Source organism: Grampus griseus, assembly GCF_964374135.1.
Source record: "Grampus griseus genome assembly, chromosome: 6".
Lineage (NCBI taxonomy): Eukaryota > Metazoa > Chordata > Mammalia > Artiodactyla > Delphinidae > Grampus > Grampus griseus.
In genome coordinates, this window is record NC_139000.1 from 105952748 (window position 1) to 105972201 (window position 19454).

Consider the following 19454-nt stretch of genomic DNA (forward strand, 5'->3'; position numbering starts at 1 on the left):
AGTAGAAACTAACACAACATTGTAAAGCAACTATACTCCAAAAAAAATGTAAAAAAAAAAAAAAAAGAAAGTAACAGAGGCAGTACAAAGATGTGGTTAAGAGCAGAGTCCTGGAACCAGACTATGGAGAAATAAAAGCACACAATATATACCATTTAAAAAAATAGCGCAGAGTCTGGGAGGAGAGACTTGTAGTCTTCCACTTTGTAAGTGGAAGAAGGATAGTGTTTTCCAAACATGGCGCTGGAACAATTGTATTTGCAGCAAACAACTACAAATTACCGCCACCACAACAAAACCAAAACAACTTTGATCCATATCTCGCACCATATACAAAACATAAGATGAATCGTAGCCCTAAATTTAAAACCTAAAACTATAAAACATCTAGAGGGAAATATAGGAGAAAATCTTTGTGACTTGGGTTAGGTAAAGATTTTTTTTTGATGCAACACCAAAAACATGATCCATAAAAGAAAACACTGATAATTCGGACTTCATCAAAATTAATTTGTGCTCTTTGAAAGTCATTGTTAAGAGAATGAAAGACAAGCCACAGATTGGGATAAAATATTTTCAAGTATATATCTGATAAGATATTTGTATCCAGAATATATAAAGAACTCCAAATTCAATAATAAGAGGCAATACAATTTAAAAATGGAAAAAATTGAACACTTTACCAGAGAAGGTGTACAAATGGCAAATTATCAAATGAAAAGATACTCAACATTATTAGACATTAAGAAATTCAAATTAAAACCACGATAAGATACTATTACACATATTTTGACAATGGCTAAAATTAAAAGTACTGACCATGACAAGGGTTTGTGTGGATACGACAACTGAGCTCTCATACATTGCTGGTAGGGAATGTAAAGTGTTACAACCACTTTGGAAAAAGTTCGGCAGTTTACCAGCCATTCCACTCCCAGGTATTTATCCAGGAGAACTGAAAGCATATGTACATACAAAGACCTGTACGTGAATAATCACAGTAGCTTTATTTTCATAGCAAGAGGCTGCAAAGAACCCACATATCCATCAACAGGTCAGTGAGTAAACAAATTTGGCATATCCAATCGATGGAACACTGCTCAGCAATAAAAGGAAGCAACTGTTGATACACACAACAACATGGCTGAGTTACCAAAAAAGAGTACACACGACATGATTCCAATTGTATAAAATTCTAGAAAAATACACATGACGGAATGTAGATCAGTATTTGCCTGGGGCTTTAGGATGGGGGCTGGGAGTGGTGAGAAGGGGAGATTTAAAAGGCGTATGAGGAAACTTTTGTAAATGTTCATTATCTTGATTGTGGTGATGATTTCATGGCATATACACGTGTCAAAACTGATCAAATTGTACAGTTTAAATATATACCATTTATGGTATGTCAATTATACCTTAATAAAACTGGTTTTAAAAGGATCTAACCCAAATCCTTACTGATGCTGAATTGAGGCCAGAGAGGTTACGAGGCATGGATTCTAGATGGATCCATGTTCATCCTAGTGATCACAGCTTGCTTCTCTGCATTCATATGTTTGTTGATACATTCTAGACGTTTCCTGAGACTGAGATCAGGCTCAGGGGTCTGTGTTTTAGCTGAATCTCTAGCAAGGTTCCTGAACTCAGCTAGATGTTTAGTAGCTCATTTCTTGACAGGAATTTTTAAATTCTTAAGTAGTATGTTGAAAACTTCTCCTCCTTGAATTTCTGCATTAGAAGTCCCAAGGGGATGGCGGAGATATGTTTATTGAGCTCCTATGTAAGATACCTAGCAAACCTGTGAGGTGTGTATCACCATCCCCACTTTTCCGAACGAGGACACTGAAGCTTAGGTGGGTCTAGTACCTCGGCTGAAGTTACACAGTAAACGCAGAGATGGAATTAGAATCCAGAACCATCTCATGGCAAAACTCATGCCAGTGTCTCTGCTTCATGCAGCAGACCACGATCGGGATCCATTTTTTCCTAGCAACTGGCTGTAGAAGAGAAGAATCTAGATTCATCCTGGTGGGAGTCACCCGGTCTCTGTAGCCAACATGGGTGGTCCTCTAATGAGATTGCTCCTTGGAAGTTCCCTAACACAGAGTCAGTAATTTCAGACCATTAGGAATATGTCCTTCCTTGCCCTGACGTTCACTATCAGCTGGTGACTCCTGAAATTTCTTAATCACCTCACAACAGCTCACAGTGTGAACTTCCATTTAAAATTTCCATGTTCAGGCATATTTCTCATCTCTCTAGTCTGAATGTATAAAACAGGGCTAGTACCCGAAGATGAGCCAAAGTTGAGGGCTACTGAGCAGATGAGAACTCATCCATCTTTTTGCCTCATTATAGGTTAAGCATTTCTCTGTTTTCCAGCATTTTCTCTGGCTCCACTGAGAGAGAGGGAAATCTTAGAGCAGTCTCATGATGGTTTGTCCCTTTCAAATCTTATTTGGAGAAGGTGGATGGAGAAATCTCAAACAGTTGGTAGGTGCCAAGAGGGCAGTTCTTTTCAAGAATGCCCCAAAGCCCAGTCCTCAGTAATCAGTTTAGAGAGTGTTATGGAAGAATTTTAAGCACAAGATGTTGCATCTGAGCCGGTTATTCTCTTTTCACCCCCTACAGCAAGTCTATTGCTTACTTTCCTGGGATGTGAAGACAGCCAAATAATGTTAATAATTTATCCTCCTAGTTTTTCCAAAGCCAAGTGGAAGGCACAGTGAACTTTGCAACACATATTGAATCAATGTGAAAAAGAGCTCTGGATTTTTGATGATTTGGAACCCTATGCTCACCCGGGGTTCCACGGAATTCTGTGGCTCCCTTGAAACTGATCTTTCCATACGTCTCTGGTCCCCCTTGTGTCCTGTCAAGACACCCATGCGGCCTCGTGCTCAACCGACCGGCTTCATTTCCTTCCAGGACAATTGGCAGGACCCAGGCTCATCTCCTCACAGCCCTCAGCGTAGACCAAGCTTCTTCTTATTTCTGGGTCTTGGGCTGGCATGCTCCACTGCCCACCAGATGCACCGCACACACACACTGTGTTCCATAGTCTTTGATTGTTTTGCTGTAACTTCTTGTGCATCAATCTTGAAAAGAGAAAGTGCTTCCGTGTCAGGTAGATCTAGGTTTAACTCATAAGATGGTATTCACTGTACTAGGATGGGGACCTAGTTGAAAAATGAGACCGTCTTATTTCTGAATCCCAGTATCTAGTACCTTGCCTGATTCAGGGAAAGACGGATGAACGAGTAGAAGGAAGAAAAGAAGGCAGGAAGTCAGAAAGAAGGACTTTAAGAACTTCGTTTTTCAATAATTTTTAATTGTTTTTGTTTCTCTCTACCACCCGCTCTGCAAGTCTTTCTTTCCCCCTTTTTAGTAACCCAGTGGGTGTGAGCTTGAGAGATACAAGATAATGTTAACAGGCTTGATTTTTCTCAAACTTCAGATCAGAGACCAAGCGTGAAGACATTGCATTTGAAAGAGCTTCATGGGTAGGAGCAGGGGAAGGAGAATTCACTCAAAGAATTCACTCAAACAAACCCTTTCTTGGGTTTGTTTTCCATTGAAATGAAGAACTGGGGTGGACATGAGCAGAGTTAAAATTTAACTAGGAAGGTAATTCTGTTAAAGAAAAATGTAATAAACTGTTTAGTTAAAAACTGAACAGTACGTTTCTACACACATAAAATGAATCTGACCCTCTCTTTGGATTATTTATCTGTGAGACCCCTGCTGTGTGAGTATCTGAGATATTAATATAAATAATGCTTTTCTGGGGGAAAAGGGTCACTCCTAAAGTGTCTTGTGTGATGTCATTTGTTATTTTTATTTCAAAGTAGTTGTTCTGAACTGTTCTAAGATTATGAAAAGTTGTAAAAATAAAAGTATTTAACCCCTACATAATTTTTTATAGTCAACAAAGCACTTTGCAGGTTCCATCTCATTTGCTCCTCAAACAAACCTATAGGTTAGGCCCTTATAATCCTTGTTCTACAGAAGAGGTTTGAAGCTCAGAAAGATTAGGAAATTTGCATAAAACATGTCAGTGGCAGAGTCAGACCTAAAAACAAGCTCTTGCAGCTCTGAGTGCTAGGCTTCTGACAAGAGATTTAGTAAACAGGTTTTCCTCACATGTGAATTACTGTTTTGTGTTCATTATGTAAACCAATAGAGGTTGAAAGAAATGGTGAAAAGTTTAATGATGCTAAACATCTATAAATGCAATGTATTAAAAATAATGAGAACAGAAAAGCCCTAGTTCTATAGGTTTCTCAATCTGCTGAGCATCAAATCGTATTTCCCAGTGAACCATCTGCTTTCAAATTTGAAGCTTCTATCCACTTAATAAGCCCCTTCATTAGTGAACCGAAAGGTACATGCATTGGAATTAACCAAATACACACACGTGTATGTGGATATAGATGTATGGCTTTGGTTTAAGGTATTATACCCTCTCCTCAGGATGAACTGTGATGGAAAAATGCAATCAAAATACGTTGTCCTTGAGTAGACCGGAGAGTTAATGCCTAGTCCAATATCACTCAAGACTCAAAGAAATCCGAACACAGGCTTTCATGTTTTGTCTCCATCCCCTAGTGTATCTCTTTAACACTTTCTTGTCTTCCTTCCTGGCCAGTCAGGGGTTTAGCCAGAGTGACCAAGAAGAGAGGGTATTGTTTCTGACATGAAGAACTTTTAGTTTTATTAGAACATCCAAGAAGGGATGTGATTAGAAGGTTGAAGCTGTAAATTCAAAATTGAGAGACTTCTGCCGACAAATGTGACTATAACTGTGTGAATAGCTCCCATCTTTCCAATAGACGGTTAGTTTGGGTTCGTACAATGGGAGAGGTGCAGTGAGTCTGGGGTAGGGCTGTGGGTAATGCCCACGAAGTTACTCCTCTTTAAAGCTGTCCACAGTGTGTTGGCGACAGCCCAGACCTGCACAAGAAGACAGGGACAACAGTGGGAGGAGCCATATCAGTATTACAGTGTTACAGTGAACAGGCGATCAAGTTAGAATGTAGAATCGAGGGATCATGGCTTCAGGGAAGGGCCCATAAATCCCCATCCCCGATTACAGTAGTAGTATGAACTCTAATTGTATAAATGATGCATGGATTATTTTTTATAGAAATTCATTGCCTTATATACTTGCCCAGAATGACAGCCATGTGCATCTTTTCTGCCCAACCACACAATTGTGTGAAGTCTTCCAGATGTTTCTACCCCTTAGGTTGTCATGTCACTACAAAAGCAGCTCTAAAAAAATCGATGTAAACTTAAGGGTTTCATTGTATAATCCTTATACCAGATGATTTGTGAAAATATGATCCGTGAAAGAGCCCACTGTTAAACCATATCCTTGGAGTGATTCTTAATTATTCCCACTCTGTTTTCTAAAAAGCCAGTTTTTATCTGTAAGCAACAATTTTCCATGATCCTATGATAATTCAGAGACCTCCAAGTAAACACACAGATATTAGTCTTCAGTGTACAAAGCGTATGTAATCTTAGTAAAACTTATTGAAAAATATAAATAAATCATACCTGCAGGTTCTCTTTTACTCACATACTAATTTCTCTTTCAAAAAAAGAAAAATAGATTTAAACAACTACACATGGAGACAGTGTTTTTCGGCATCTTGTTCTGAATGGAGAGGGGTCTGACTTGATCAAAAATCAGCCATCTGGCAATATTTTTTCTTCGTGGAGAATGTTTCAGAAGGAACAGTGATGCAACCATCTTGCCATTATGCAAATGGATGTTAGGACAAAAGGATGGGAAGTAGTCATACGGGGAAAAACCCTACTTGTAAGGGAAGGAGGGAAAATTGAAAACAAAGAACATTCTGGAATGTATATTTATCCAGTCTCTTACCCTCCACTAGAATGTGAGCTCTGTGAAGGCAGGGTTTTCTTTCATTCACTGCTATATCTTCAGCATCTGAAAAAGTACTCAGCATGTATTAGGTGCTTAATAAATAATATTTATAATACATACTGTATACTGTAAATAATACTTACATATTGTACACCATAAGACTACTACTATAATACTTAAATGAATATATAACTTAGAAAGAAATGAAATAGATATACTAATTTGGTATTAATCAATGCTTATTGGAGGCATGGGCTGGTTTATTTTTATTATATAATATTAAATTAATATTTTGATGTCATTATTGGTATTGGCTCTTTAAGCCGCTTGGTTCCTGGTCCCCATGTGACCTTTGTGCATTGAGGAGAAGAAGGGACTCTGAAGGTGGGACAATGGCATTTCTAGGAAGTCAGCTAAGCTGGGGGCTTGAAAATATGGAACTGTTTGTTTTGGAAAGTCGCATCTTTTACTGGAGGAGTTTGGGGGCACTTGTTAAAACTGAAACTGATGCTTGAATGATGCAGTAAACATGTGTGAAGTTCATTTTACAACAACATGGGGATCTATAGGGGATCTATGGCAGGCCTGTGGCTGTTTAACTTGGGGACTCTATCATTCAGTTAGAAATTGACCAGCATCTACACTTTAGCTGCTGTGACAGGGTGGAAAGTGTGCTGGGCTGATTTTAAGTGCTAGGTTTTTCTTTGATTAGGTGCATGACCTTAGGCAAACTCTTTAAACTCTCTGAGCATCAGTCACTTTGTCATTTATTAGGCAACTCCTGTGTGCAAAGCACTAGGCCAGGCACTTCCACGTATATTATTCCATTTCCTTATCTGCCAGTCGAGGGACGGTAACACCTGCCACACAGAATGTCTCATTAGGATCCAAGGAAACAGTGTGTATCACAGTGCTTTGCAAGCGATACATGGTTATGACTTAAATATCTGCATAGAAAAATGCATATTTGCAGAGCATCTACTGCGATGCAAGGCCTGTGATAAATTTACCTTAAGTTCAAAGATATTTGTTACAATTAAAATAGGCAAAGCAAAACAGATACGTTGCACGCTTGTTTAAGGAGAGTGGTGTCAGGATGCAGTTAAAACAAGCACTTAGCAGGACACGAGTCATGGAGAATGTGTGGCACTGGCCTCGTTGCCCAGGCCACCCCAGTAATCCTCTGCTTTCTGCTTTCCCAGGCTTGCGCCAAGGCAACGACCACGGCTCTCAGTACCGCTCTGCCATCTACCCGACCTCTGCTGAGCACATGGAGGCCTCCCTGAGGTCCAAAGAGGACTACCAGAAGGTAGGGTCCCCTCTCCCTCCCGGACCCCACCTGTGGAGGCAGAGTCTGGTTCTTGGCAGTTGGCACTGTGTTCTGTTTTCACATGTTTTGGAAATTTCTGTCAGCCTGTTGGAATTGAGCCTTTCTGCTCCATAGAAGAATAGGCCCTTATGCCATTTCTCTTTAAAGTCAAGTCCTCCAGATGAATATACAGCTTAACATATAATCTCTCTCTCTCTCTCTGAGTCTCTCTTTTTTTTTCTCTGCCTGTCTTAATCTACTCGGGCTGCCATAACAAAGTACTACAGACCGGGGTGGCAGGGCGTGGAGGCTTAAACAACAGAAATCTATTGTCTCACAGTTCAGGAGGCTGGGAGTTTAAAATCATGGTGTTGGCCGGGCTGGATCCTTCGGAGGCTGTGAGGGCAGGATCTGCTCCAGGCCTCTCTCCTGGGCTTGTAGACCGCCGTCTTCTCCCTGTGTCTTCACATCATCTGCCCTCTATGTGTGCCTGTTTCTGTGTCCAAATGAACACCTTTATGAGAACTCCGGTCATATTAGATTAGGGCCTTACCTAATGCCCATGTTTAACTTGATTATCTCTGTTAAAGACCCTATCTCTGGGAGGGAGGGAGATGCAAGAGGGAGGAGATATGGGGATATATGTATATGTATAGCTGATTCACTTTGTTATACAGCAGAAACTAACACACCATTGTAGAGCAATTATACTCCAATAAAGATGTTAAAAAAAAGACCCTATCTCCAGATAAGTTCACATTCTGAGTTCCTGGTAGTTGGAATTCCAACATCTTCTTGGGGACACAGAATTCAACCCATAGTGCTCTCTCTCTTGCTTGTAACAGTAGATTGAATTATAATAAAAATACTTCTCAGAAATATAGATGTTACATCATGAAATAATTATTTTTCACCATTAACTTGTATTATATTTTTAAAATCTCCTCTGATAGAGATTTAGTTCTTTTCAAAATAACTTGAGTTGCTTTAAATTTTAGAACTTTGTGATAGTGTTTAAATTTTAATTATCTTTATATTTTCTAGAGAGTTGGATCCACATTTAAGAGTAGAGCCAGGAGCTACAGTAATGCTGATCTATTTTAGAATTATGTAAAAAGTCTGCTACGCAGCCATTCTCAGGAATGTGTGGGTTCTCCACCTATCCCTCTGGTGGCAGAGGTGGCAGTGAGGAGGGGGCAGGGACAAGAGTACACCTATTGAGAAAAAGGAGCAGGACATGCCACTCACAGTCAGTTCAACTCCGAAAAGCAGACAGGGCTAACGGAGATGCTGATAGGACCCCATTTATTCCTTAGCACGTCCCCTCCCTCCCTCCAAGGCTGTGAAGTCTGCTTGGATGATAATAGTAGGCAACCTCGAGGATGGCCCTCAGTGGTTGCTGCCCACGTGGAATCTCCTATCCCTGAGTGTGGGCTGGATTTAATGACTCCCTCCGAATGAATGACAGAAGCAATGGGATGTTACCTTTGAGATGAGTTCATTACAAGATTGTGGCTTCCATCCTGGGGGCCCTTTCTGTCTCACTGCCTCTTGGATCACTTGCCCTGGGGGAAGCCAGCTGCCATGTTGTGGGGCATCCCTGTATAAAGGCACACATAGCAAAGGGACCAAGGCCTCCAAGAGCCACATGCATGAGCTTGGAAGCCCCTCAACCCCAGTCAAGCCTTCAGTTGAGACTGCAGCCCCAGTTTGATAATTTGTCTGCAGCCTCACATTGGACCTCAAGCCAGAGGCACCCCAGCTGCACTGTGCTGCAGAAGCTACAAGAAAATAAACGTTTTGAACTCATTTGAGCCTGTTTATATTTCCATTCTAAAAAGCTTTTAAGTATAAATTATCCTTTCTCAGATCTCTTTTTATAATGACTTTTCTTTTTTTAAGTTTTTTTAATTAAAAAAATGCTTCCATTATAGTTTATCACAGGATATTGAATATAGTTCCCTGTGCTGTGTAATAGGACCTTGTTGTTTATCCAGTCTATATATAATAGTTTGCATCTGCTAGTCCCAAACTCCCAATCCATCCTTCCCCCACCCCCCATCTCCCTTGGCAACCACAAGCCTGTTCTCTATGTCTGTGAGTCTGTATCTATTTTATAGATAAATTCATTTGTGTTATACTTGAGATTCCACATATAACTGATATCATATGGTATTTGTCTTTCTCTTTCTGACTTACCTTGCTTAGTATGGTAATCTCTAGGTCCATCCATGCAGCTGCAAATGGCATTATTTCGTTCTTTTTTTATGGCTGAGGAGTATTCCATTGTATATATGCACCACATCTTCTTTATCCATTCCTGTGTCAATGGACATTTAGGTTGTTTCCAGGTCTTGGCTATTGTAGATAGTGCTGCTGTGAACATGGGGGTGCATGTATGTGATGACTTTTCTTTCTCTTTTTTTTGAATTTTATTTATTTACTTTTTATGCAGCAGGTCCTTATTAGTTATCACTTTTATACATATTAGTGTATATATGTCAATCTCCCAATTCATCCCACCACCACCCCTCCCCTGTGATGACTTTTCTGATAATGGTAGGCTTACCTGGGCACGTGTGCTTCCCTTCAGCTTGTGACCTCCAGCCTTGAATTGCCTCAGCTGGTATGTCAGCTGCATAAGTTTTTATCAGATGCCTGACACTCAGAAAGCCATGTATCATATTTACCTCAGGCAGACACATAAGGATGAGAGACCTCTGTCACAGGACTGTAGGCCAGAAGTGATGGGAGCTTCGTCTAGGATGGTGAAGGTATGAATGGAATGAAGGGATATTTAGGAAGGAGAACTAATAGAACCTGGGCCTGGATTGGAAGTGGAGACTAGATGAGGGGGAGGAATCCAGGGTGACTTAGGTTTCTGGCTAGTGATGTTTTGTGTGAAGGTATGGAGGAGCAGAGGCAGATTTGTGGGGAGGGTGAGTTAAGTTTGGAAGGGTGGTGTTTAAGGTACCCCTGATGCGTGCATCCACGTGGCTATTAGGAGGAGACATGGGCTGTTCCCACCTTGCAGGGAGGGTTATTGTGACTATCAACTGGGTTAATGCTTGTAAAGCACAGGGCGTAGCACATAGTAAGTGCTCAACAAATGGTAGCCCTTATTACTGTTGGGATCATCAATTTATATTTGGTAAATGAAGCCTTAGTTGCTGATACGATCGCTTAGAAAAGTGAAAAGTGATGAGAAGAGGAGGCTTAGGACCTGAGGAACACCAGCATTGGAGAGATGGGTAGGGAGGTGCCTACACCAGACAAGGTGCTGTGGCTCCACTGAGAACTGGCCCCATGCAAAACCTGAAAAGTTAGTTCTATTTTATTTAATCTCTTTATATTTAATTATAAAGGCTGTGTTAGTAAGTAATACTAAAAGTTACATATGATTAATGCTGTATATTGATTTCCTAATATAATGATTTACAATCTCTTAAGGTACAAACAGTAATACTTAGAGACTCTGGAAGGATATTAATCTCCCTGCAGAATATCTCAAAATGAGTTGATATTCTGGTGTTCACAATGAAAATTTTAAGTTCACAAGGTCAGTGCCTTCCACATGATACTGAAGAGGCTAACTTACACCTAATTTTCTGGTTTCTACCCCAATATAGTTTCTTATCCTCAGCTTTGAGTGGAACCCACATTGGTCTTAGATAACAGATACACATATGAAGTAAAATTTAGTTATTAAATATTATTTGTTTTAATAATTTCTCCATTGTTTTTGTAGATTTGGGGAATGTTAATCTTATATTCTAGACAGTTGTTCTAACCTAGTGCTTTTTGGGTGTTCTGTACTTAAGCATATGGGAATTAAATACATTCCTACATATGCATATTTTTTGCTTGACTTTTAAAAGTAGGGTCTACTTTTAAAATAAAGATTGGGGCCTTCTTGTGCCCCCAGCATCCAGATATCCATTGCTGTTAACATAATCACGTAGAACTGCTTTATCACCAACTCAGAGAACAAATACTGTCACGACTCTTTTATACATAAATAAAAACTGGCCCTGGATTCCACTGATAGATGAGTAGGAAGTCCAGTATTTCCCTCCTGGCAAACTGACTAAAACCCATAGAGTCTTGACTCTAGACCAGAGCCTCCGTACAGCTCTCCACCCAATGGTGGTGGTCTCTCCTGCAGCGTCCGGCAGGAGCCACTAGCCACATAGAGGTGTTGAGCACTTGAAATGTGGCTCATGCAACTGAAGAACCGAACGTTTTATTTTCTTTTAACTAATTTAATTGTGTATTTACATAGCCACATGAGGCCAGCGGCAGCCTGATTCAACAGCACAGCAGTATAAGGGGTGGGGCGGTGTGTGTGTTGCAGGGGGTGGGGCGTCAGTCTGGCTCCCGGGCTGGCAGACCCAGGGTTACAAGCCCTCTGCTCCCGGGCTGGTGCATTGTGAGAGCTCAGGAACTGCTCTCTCCTCTCCTCTCTGGAGAGGCACAGCATGAGGGTCAAGTGCTCTTCCTCCAGCCACCGCTGGACAGAGCTGAGGACTGAGAGCCATGGCCCTGGGGACCCGTGGCTGAGCTCTGTCAAGTGCAGAGATTTCTTCCTTTCCTGACACAGCCAGTGCCCAAGGGTCCCCACCCGGAAGCTCCGGGTCAGGATTTATCCTTCTGTCCCACCTTGAGCAGTGAGAACTACTGTCCTTTTCCCTCTTTTCCTATCTATGCCATGAGGGGTCAAGCCATTTTCCTTTTCAGGAACCAAAGAACAAGGTGTCTCATGGTGTCACCTACCTTGTTGAGCACTGGCACACAGGTGACCACTGTGATTTTTGTCTTAGTCTGGGTCCTGTAGAAAGGAGAGCCCGTGAAAAAGGCTTATATGTGAGGACTTTTCTGGGTGCCACAGAGCAGGAGTGAGGGGCAGGGGAGTGGAAGAGAAGAGGAAGGAGAACCAATGTAAGTTGGCCCCTGCTCTCGGTGAAGGGGTGTCTGGTCCTTATGAAATGACGGGTCCTTCCGGGGGAAGAAGGGAAGCATCTGTCCGTTGGATGCCACCCCCCATGGGTTCACTCCGCACTTCTGGACTGCACACCTGTGGGCTCAGGATACTGTGTCCCCAGGGCAGGAGGCAAGAGGCACATGGCATGGGTGTGAGGTGAGACACTGCATGAGGCTACGCAGAGTCCATGCGAAGCTGGCCACTGCAGCAGGGACTGCAGGAGAGAAAGGTGAGGCCGAGGGGATCTGAGCTGATGCACGAGAGGTGCAACAATGTACAAAGGGTCCTTCACCCACCCCTGCCCGGTCCACGCCAGCCAAGTGACTACAGTGTCTCCAGGATAATTTACTATGATTTAGTGACTTTCTGGCTCCTCTGTTAGAGCAGAGTATGAAAAACACGAGTCTAATTTTAGCAGGCATCCTGCTATAATCGTAGAATTACATAATATACAGTTATGTATGTATATAGTTGATATATCTGTATGTACATATAATGACATTGATGTTAATAGAACAGCAACAGTACCGAGTACTTACTACATGCTAATTACTGTTTTAATTATACTTTATACAAATGGAGCCATTTCTATATCTCTGACTATATGTATCAGTATACATACATAGATATAATGGATATGTTTAGATATAGGTATGAATATGTCTCTCTGTATCTTTATGTAAAATTGTATGCATTCATGCATTTCTTGTTTCTAGTTTTGAAGCTTGTATCAATTTTTAACTGTCCATGCAATTGGTATAATTGATAAATACACACCAAAAGAAGAAAAAGAAATCAGCAGTTCTCAGTGCTGGTGAGAGGCAGTGTGATTAGCTTTCACACCATAAAGAAGTTGATCTGTGTTTTTACATTTACCTTAAAGAGTAACGTGGTTTTTACTAGGTCACTCACGAAGCAGGGAAAGAGTCTCGGATATCACAAGTTGCCTTCACAGGTGAGTAAAGGAGAGGAAGTTGGGAGGTGACACCTGGAATTGGCTTCCCGGGTTTTCTTTCCAGCATAACCTTGAACACATTCCTGAAGCAACAGGGGTCTTTAATCTGGGAGAGTCATTCTTAACAGTACTGGATGAGGGCCTAGGACTCCGTAATCTACCTCATTACAAACATTGGGGTTAAACCTCGGGGAGGTTCTGCAGGTGGCTTTCCATCATTTTATATGTATTGTTTTCTCTGGTAAGAGTTGGCATTTCTGGCCCTGTCACCACATCCTGGGAATTCATCTTATTTGAGCCCTGGCGGGACCCCTCTGTACTAACTGTAACATTGACTGAAGTTACTAATTTAATAGTCTTCACTGGTTTGCCCCCAGTGACCCCCTAGTAAGCAGCTTCTTCAGCAACTTCTTTATGCCACGTGAAGTTGAGAGTGACAGTATTACTTACCACGGAACAGCCATTTGAACATAAAATTAGCTGATTTTATCACAGGGACCAATTGTTGAGCTAATTAGATGTGCAGTACTGCTGATGAGCCAGAAACCCAAAGTGATTTTCCATCTAAACTGTGGTTTTCTGCAGAGTTGGCTGGGTTGTAGATACCAGGCTCACCAACAACCCTAGGAAAGGAAGAAAGGCTGAAGAAGTTTGCTAATTTCCATTCAGATTAGAGGAGGCTGGAGAATCTTACAGAGGAGGATCAGAGTGACACTTCAGCTTCACGCTGGGTTCCTTGACCTTGAAAGGGTGGGATTCTGTTCACAGAATCTGACAGCTGTTTCACATCTTTGGTGAGCTGCAGCCTTTGCACAAAATGTGGGGTCTTCTTGCCTTTGACAAAGACTTTGTAATCTTTTGTTAACAGCATTTTCATATTTTTTCCTCAGAGTTTCACGGTGGAATTCTTTGCTTATGATATTAATTGGAGGAGACAATTGGATGTATTATTAATTGTTTTTGGATCATGAGATGTAGACGGTTTACCTCTCAAGTGAACCTATGATGACATTTTCTAATACTCTAAGTTGAATAGTGACCTGTGGCAGGGAGGGGGGTTGTTCACTTGTGATTTTTATGTCCTGAAAATTTGACTCTTCCTCATTGAGGAATTAAATCTTTTGATCACCAATAGATTATGTTACCTGAAATTTGATAGAGAATTAATAAATCTAAAGGTTGTTCTGGCCACATGGCCCACTTCCTTCCCAACTCCTCAAAGCTTCGTGAACAGTAAGCACAAGCTTTTCTCTGGATAACCTCTTTGGGTGAATGTTCAATTACCCACCATGTGTCAAATATAAAACAGTGCCCTAACATCTGGCTCTGTCAGCATCCCACCTATCCATCCATCCATCCATCCATCCAATCTTCAGCATAGCTATAGTCTCTATTTGCCATATTTTATCTTAAATTTCAATTATCTAGCAATCTGTCACTGTGCTCTATACAGTGTCATTTTTTTAAAAAAGTACCCAAGTGAAAGATAAAAAAATATATGCAATGATTGGATTACAGCAAGTATTTTTTAGAATTGCTTCAGCTTTGATTATTTACTTTGATTAGTGGCTGCCGACATTCCATGGCATTCGCCACATCCTTTCAGTCTCTGTCTAGGTGGCCACGTTGCCTCCTTCCCTTCTATGTGTCTAATCTCCCTCTGCCTCTCTCTTACAAGGACCCATGTGATTACATTTAGGGCCCACTGGATAATCCAAGATAATCTCCCCATCTCAAGACCCTTAATTTAGTCACAGCCATATAAAGTAACGTTCACATGTTCCAGGGATTAGGGCACCAGGGGGCACCATTATTCAGCCTACTACAGTCTGCGGGTCTGCTTTCCATCCTACGACTGTCACATGTCCAGCCTCAAATGGGGGCTGAAACTGGGAGCTCTTCTTTCCTGGGCTGCTCACCCAGTGGGTGCCCATCTGGCTTCTTCTGGACTCCAGGGCCATCCACAGAACACGCTCAGTATCCCAGAGAGGACAGGGCTTGCTCTCCTCTCTCTTGGGGTCTGTATCTAGTTTTGAAGGGAGGTACAAATTTTCATAAGCTTATCCCCCTTTCAAACATCTCTACCTTCAAAAAAGATCCACCTTCACCCCCATCCTGCTTACCAAAACAAAGTAGCATACTAAAAATAACAACAGGAAAAAAACCCTAAGAGCTAGATTTGGGGGAGAAAATTATGCGTGTGAGTGAGTAATCAAAATAATGTTGGAATGGCTGGGGAGGGTGTTCTGGTACTCTCCTAGTGACTTACTACCCGTGGATCCCTGAATTTAAAAATGAAGATCCAGTCTTCATTTTTAAATTACCTGAGTGTGGATAGCAAAATTTCCTCATAGGCTTGTTATAAGAATTAAATAATATTTTCTATATATGTAAAATACCTCTTGTTATGGACTGAAAAAAAAATATATATATACCTACTATAGCTAGCCTGTAGTAGCCACCCAATATGCATTACTCAAAGCTGAGCCCCTTCAGTCTTCCAGTCAAGAAAGTAGTTCTAATTATGCCAACTCAATTGAGAGAAATTAAATATAATTAATAAATATCCAGTTATGCTATAATCATCATAATATAACTGGACCTGATAATTCCCTACCAGGAGGTACAGATCATTTGTGTTTCCTTGTAAGCATCTGTAGGCTGAAAATTTGAAAATTGGTCCTTCCTTCCTTACCTTCCCCCCGTCTTCCTCAGTAAATTAATACATTAATAACCTTATCAAATATTAATTGTGTACTGATTAGTTGCCAGACTCTCATTATAGTTGTTTCAAACACAGCTATCTGAAGAAGGATCTCATGAAGTTTCTTGTAATAAACTGTGCTTGCTACACATGGTCACAAAAGCCCATGTGTCACAAATGCTCTTTCCTGTAGACCATTTTCTGGGAACTATCCTGACATTAAGTGGGCTGTTTGGGGGCTCCTGGTCATTCTTGTTTCCCCCAAGACCTGGTTCTGTGCTTGGCACCTAGCAGATTGTCAGCAAATATTTGTTGACCCGAACAAAAAAGATGTAGCAGAATAAAGAAACGCACTGTTACCCCTTGTTACAGACTGAATATTTGTGTCCTCCCAAAATTCATATGTTGAAGCCCTAACTCTCAGTGTGATGGCATTAGGAGCGGGGGCCTTTGGGAGGTGTTTAGGGTTAGATGAGGTTATGAGGGTGGAGCCCCCATGGTGGGATTAGTGTCCTTGTAAGAAGAGACACCAGAACCCACTCCCTCCCTCTCTCTCTCTCTGTCTCTCTGTCTCTCTCTGTCTCTCTGTCTCTCTCTCCCCCTCTCTCCCTCTCTCCCTCTCTCCCTCTCTCCCTCTCTGCCTCTCTCCCTCTCTCCCCCCACGAGCACACAGAGGAGAGATCACGTGAACACACAGTGAGATGGTGGCCGCCTTTAAGTCATGAAAAGAGTCCTCACAATGAAACCTACCCTGCTGGCACCTCCCTGCCTCCAGAACTGTGAGAAAGAATTGTCTTTTGTTTAAAGCAACCCAATCTGTGGTACTTTGTTATGGCAGCCCGGGCTGACTAAGATACCAGGGAGGGGTGGGGAGAACCATAGCCGTGGTTGAGAGTACCTGGGGCCCTGCTCTGCCCTTACTGACCCTGACCTTGCACAAGTCTTTACAGCTCTACTTCCCTGTGTATAAAGTGGGGAACATAAGAACAACAAAAATTTTTATAAATGTTAACAGTTTCCAGTGCTTTGTCCCGTAACGTATGAGTGGTAAGCCTCACCCCACACGGGGAGGTAGTTCAGGGTCTGTCCTCCTACCTGCCTTAGGAAGAAACCGAAGCTCAGATGGACTTCATTCATGTTTCCAAGATGACCCAGGTAATACATTTAGACAGAGTCATCTGACTCTGAATTCCATATGCTTTCCTCACACACTGTCCTCGGTAATCTGTCAAGCATTTTATGAATATCACGGTTTAATGGGGTGACTCCAGAGACGAGGCTGTCGGCAATGACTTCATCCTGCTTTTCCAGGGGCCCTCAAATCTCAAACCATTGTGGAAATATAGGATCTGAGAACCTTCCTTTCGGTCATGAATAGAGAAAATGGCAGGATTATTCCTGTTTCTTTGTTTACAGGGAAATGGGTAGGTTGCATTCTAGAAATATCCCTTCTCAATCTATTGTGTTCTCTGTGCTCCGATGTGAAAACCAACGACAGCACTAAAAGACTCTTTTACCAACACCAAAAATCATTTATTTGCATCAAAGCACCCTGAGTAGACGTGGCTAAATGTCAGTCGATATTTGATGGTTTGGGGATTAACCAGCTCTTCTTCCTCTTCTTCTTTTTTTAAAAATTTGTGCTATTGTTTAAAGCATGGAATTATGATTTTTAAATGTCCATGGAAAAGTCCTGAATAATTCATTCACCTACTTTAGTCAAAGAGAAAAATCCCTCTTTGTGTGCCCAGCAGTAAGGATGAAATTCCTCTTACACCCCTCTTGTAGCTTTGTGGTTGTCATTACAGGTATTATTATGAACTCTAAATAAGAACTTATGAAATAAAGGTTTTTATAATGCCCCTTTCTGGGAGGCAGGCATCTATATTTCTATGTATGCAGCCATACAGACAGATAGATCTTTTAGTTGCATCTGGGTGATTATTTTCATTTCCACTTATTACTGTGTGCTAGACTCCCCTTGTATGAGTACAGATTGCCCTTTCTTGCACTGTATTTAGAAATATCTGCATTACCCCTGGGCATTTGTTCATTAATAGGGGGTGGGGAGAGAAAAAGCTTGTAATAATGGGCTTTACATATTATTAAACTGTGTGCATTAACATTTGGGTCCGAATGAAAAATCTGGTTTGTGTTACTGCCCTCTGGTGGTTGTAGTCTGTTGCTGCAGTGGCAGGGAAGTGCGTCCCTGGGGTGGAGTTCTGCCTTTGGTGGCAGCGTCCAGGAGCGATGCAGACTAGGGCATTGCTGAGCCATCAGTCTTTGATTCACAGTCACTGCTTTTCATCCAAGTGCACTGCGAGCACCCTAGGATTCCACTTACTGGCCAGAATAATGATACAAGAAGGCATTCATGTGAGGGCCAAGGAGACATTTTCATTTTAGGGGAGGTATACACACAAAATAACCCTGACCCACGTAGGGTGACATTTGAGTGAGTTCAAATTCTCCATGGGCCGCACTCCTCCTCATCTTGCAAGGCCAGCGTGGGAAAATGCAGTGGCTCCCTATGTGTGACATATGTACCACTTGTGGTACCTGAGGTGACTTCCGGATGTATCCAGATGAGCATTTTCAATGTTAATAGTTATGTGTGAATACCTTAATATGTTTTAGAAACAATGCAGTGAGTGTTTGAAGCCCACGATTTCCTGGGCGTTACTGCTTAGGTGATACCCAGGAGATAGGGCCCACACACAGCTGCTTTCTTTGCAGTGATAACGGCACTGGGTTGATGAGCCATTGGCTGGTGGGGCAGAACCCTCGTGGAGGTGGGGGGATGACTGGGGGCAGCAGCAGCTCAGCCACCTCTCTAAGCCTGGGGTTCCTGATTTGTTAAATAGGATCGTAATGGCTCCTTCTTAGGGAGCTATAGCATTATAAGGTATGGTGTGCATGTCAGGCATCTGTCACAGAGTACGCGCCCTCATCTCCTCACACTAGGGACACTTCTCTGAGCCTTCCTCCGTGTTCGCATCCTGCTTTGCTTGCCACACCCATTCCACCCTTCATCGGCCCCTTGTCAGAGTTTCCGTGTTCTTCTCCCTCTAGATTGTAGGTGGGGCCTGCCCTGTGGAGTGAGCCCATGTGGCTCTGTGCACAAAGCAGGCTCTCTCCACGTGCTTGTGGCAGGAATTAAGTGCAAAATCATTCTAAGTGACGTTTCCCGTCCTCTGACACATTCGGTACATTTCATCTATCGGATGACGACAGGGCCTATACGTGGTCCCTCCTATCTCCCTGATTCATGTGGTCTGATAACCGGGACCAGATTAGGTCCCTGCCCATTGGCTGCAAACGGGGAGAAAAGGTCTGCAGTGTCTAGTGCCTGCCAGCGCCAATATCGCTCTTATCTTACCAACTGATATATATAGGTTTATGGTCTGCGCCTGCGTGCACATGCTCTACTTGTTAATTTCAGAGGCAGGTAGACGGAAGGCAGTGGAAACATTTTAAATACAGTATTTCAGCTAGGGTAGGATCTATCCTGGAGACAACACAAGAGCCTTTGTTGCTCAAGCAGGTAGATTTATAAGGCTTGCCCTGGTTTAGTCTATATAAAATGGCCTTAGGAGTGGTCCAATCAGA

The 19454-nt window shown here is 42.1% G+C and overlaps 1 protein-coding gene across 3 annotated transcripts in view; it reads left to right on the forward strand.

Annotated features, from left to right (window-relative positions):
• Positions 1 to 19454, forward strand: part of MSRA (methionine sulfoxide reductase A) — a 367438-nt gene that overhangs the window by 263405 nt on the left and 84579 nt on the right. For 2 of the 3 annotated variants that reach the window (XM_082657570.1, XM_082657568.1), the window contains exon 5: positions 7099 to 7205. The exons of the other annotated variant lie outside the window; for it this stretch is intronic. In XM_082657570.1, the coding sequence (XP_082513696.1) occupies positions 7099 to 7205 (107 nt within the window). The remainder of the gene's footprint in view (positions 1 to 7098; positions 7206 to 19454) is intronic. 3 annotated transcript variants of the gene reach the window in all.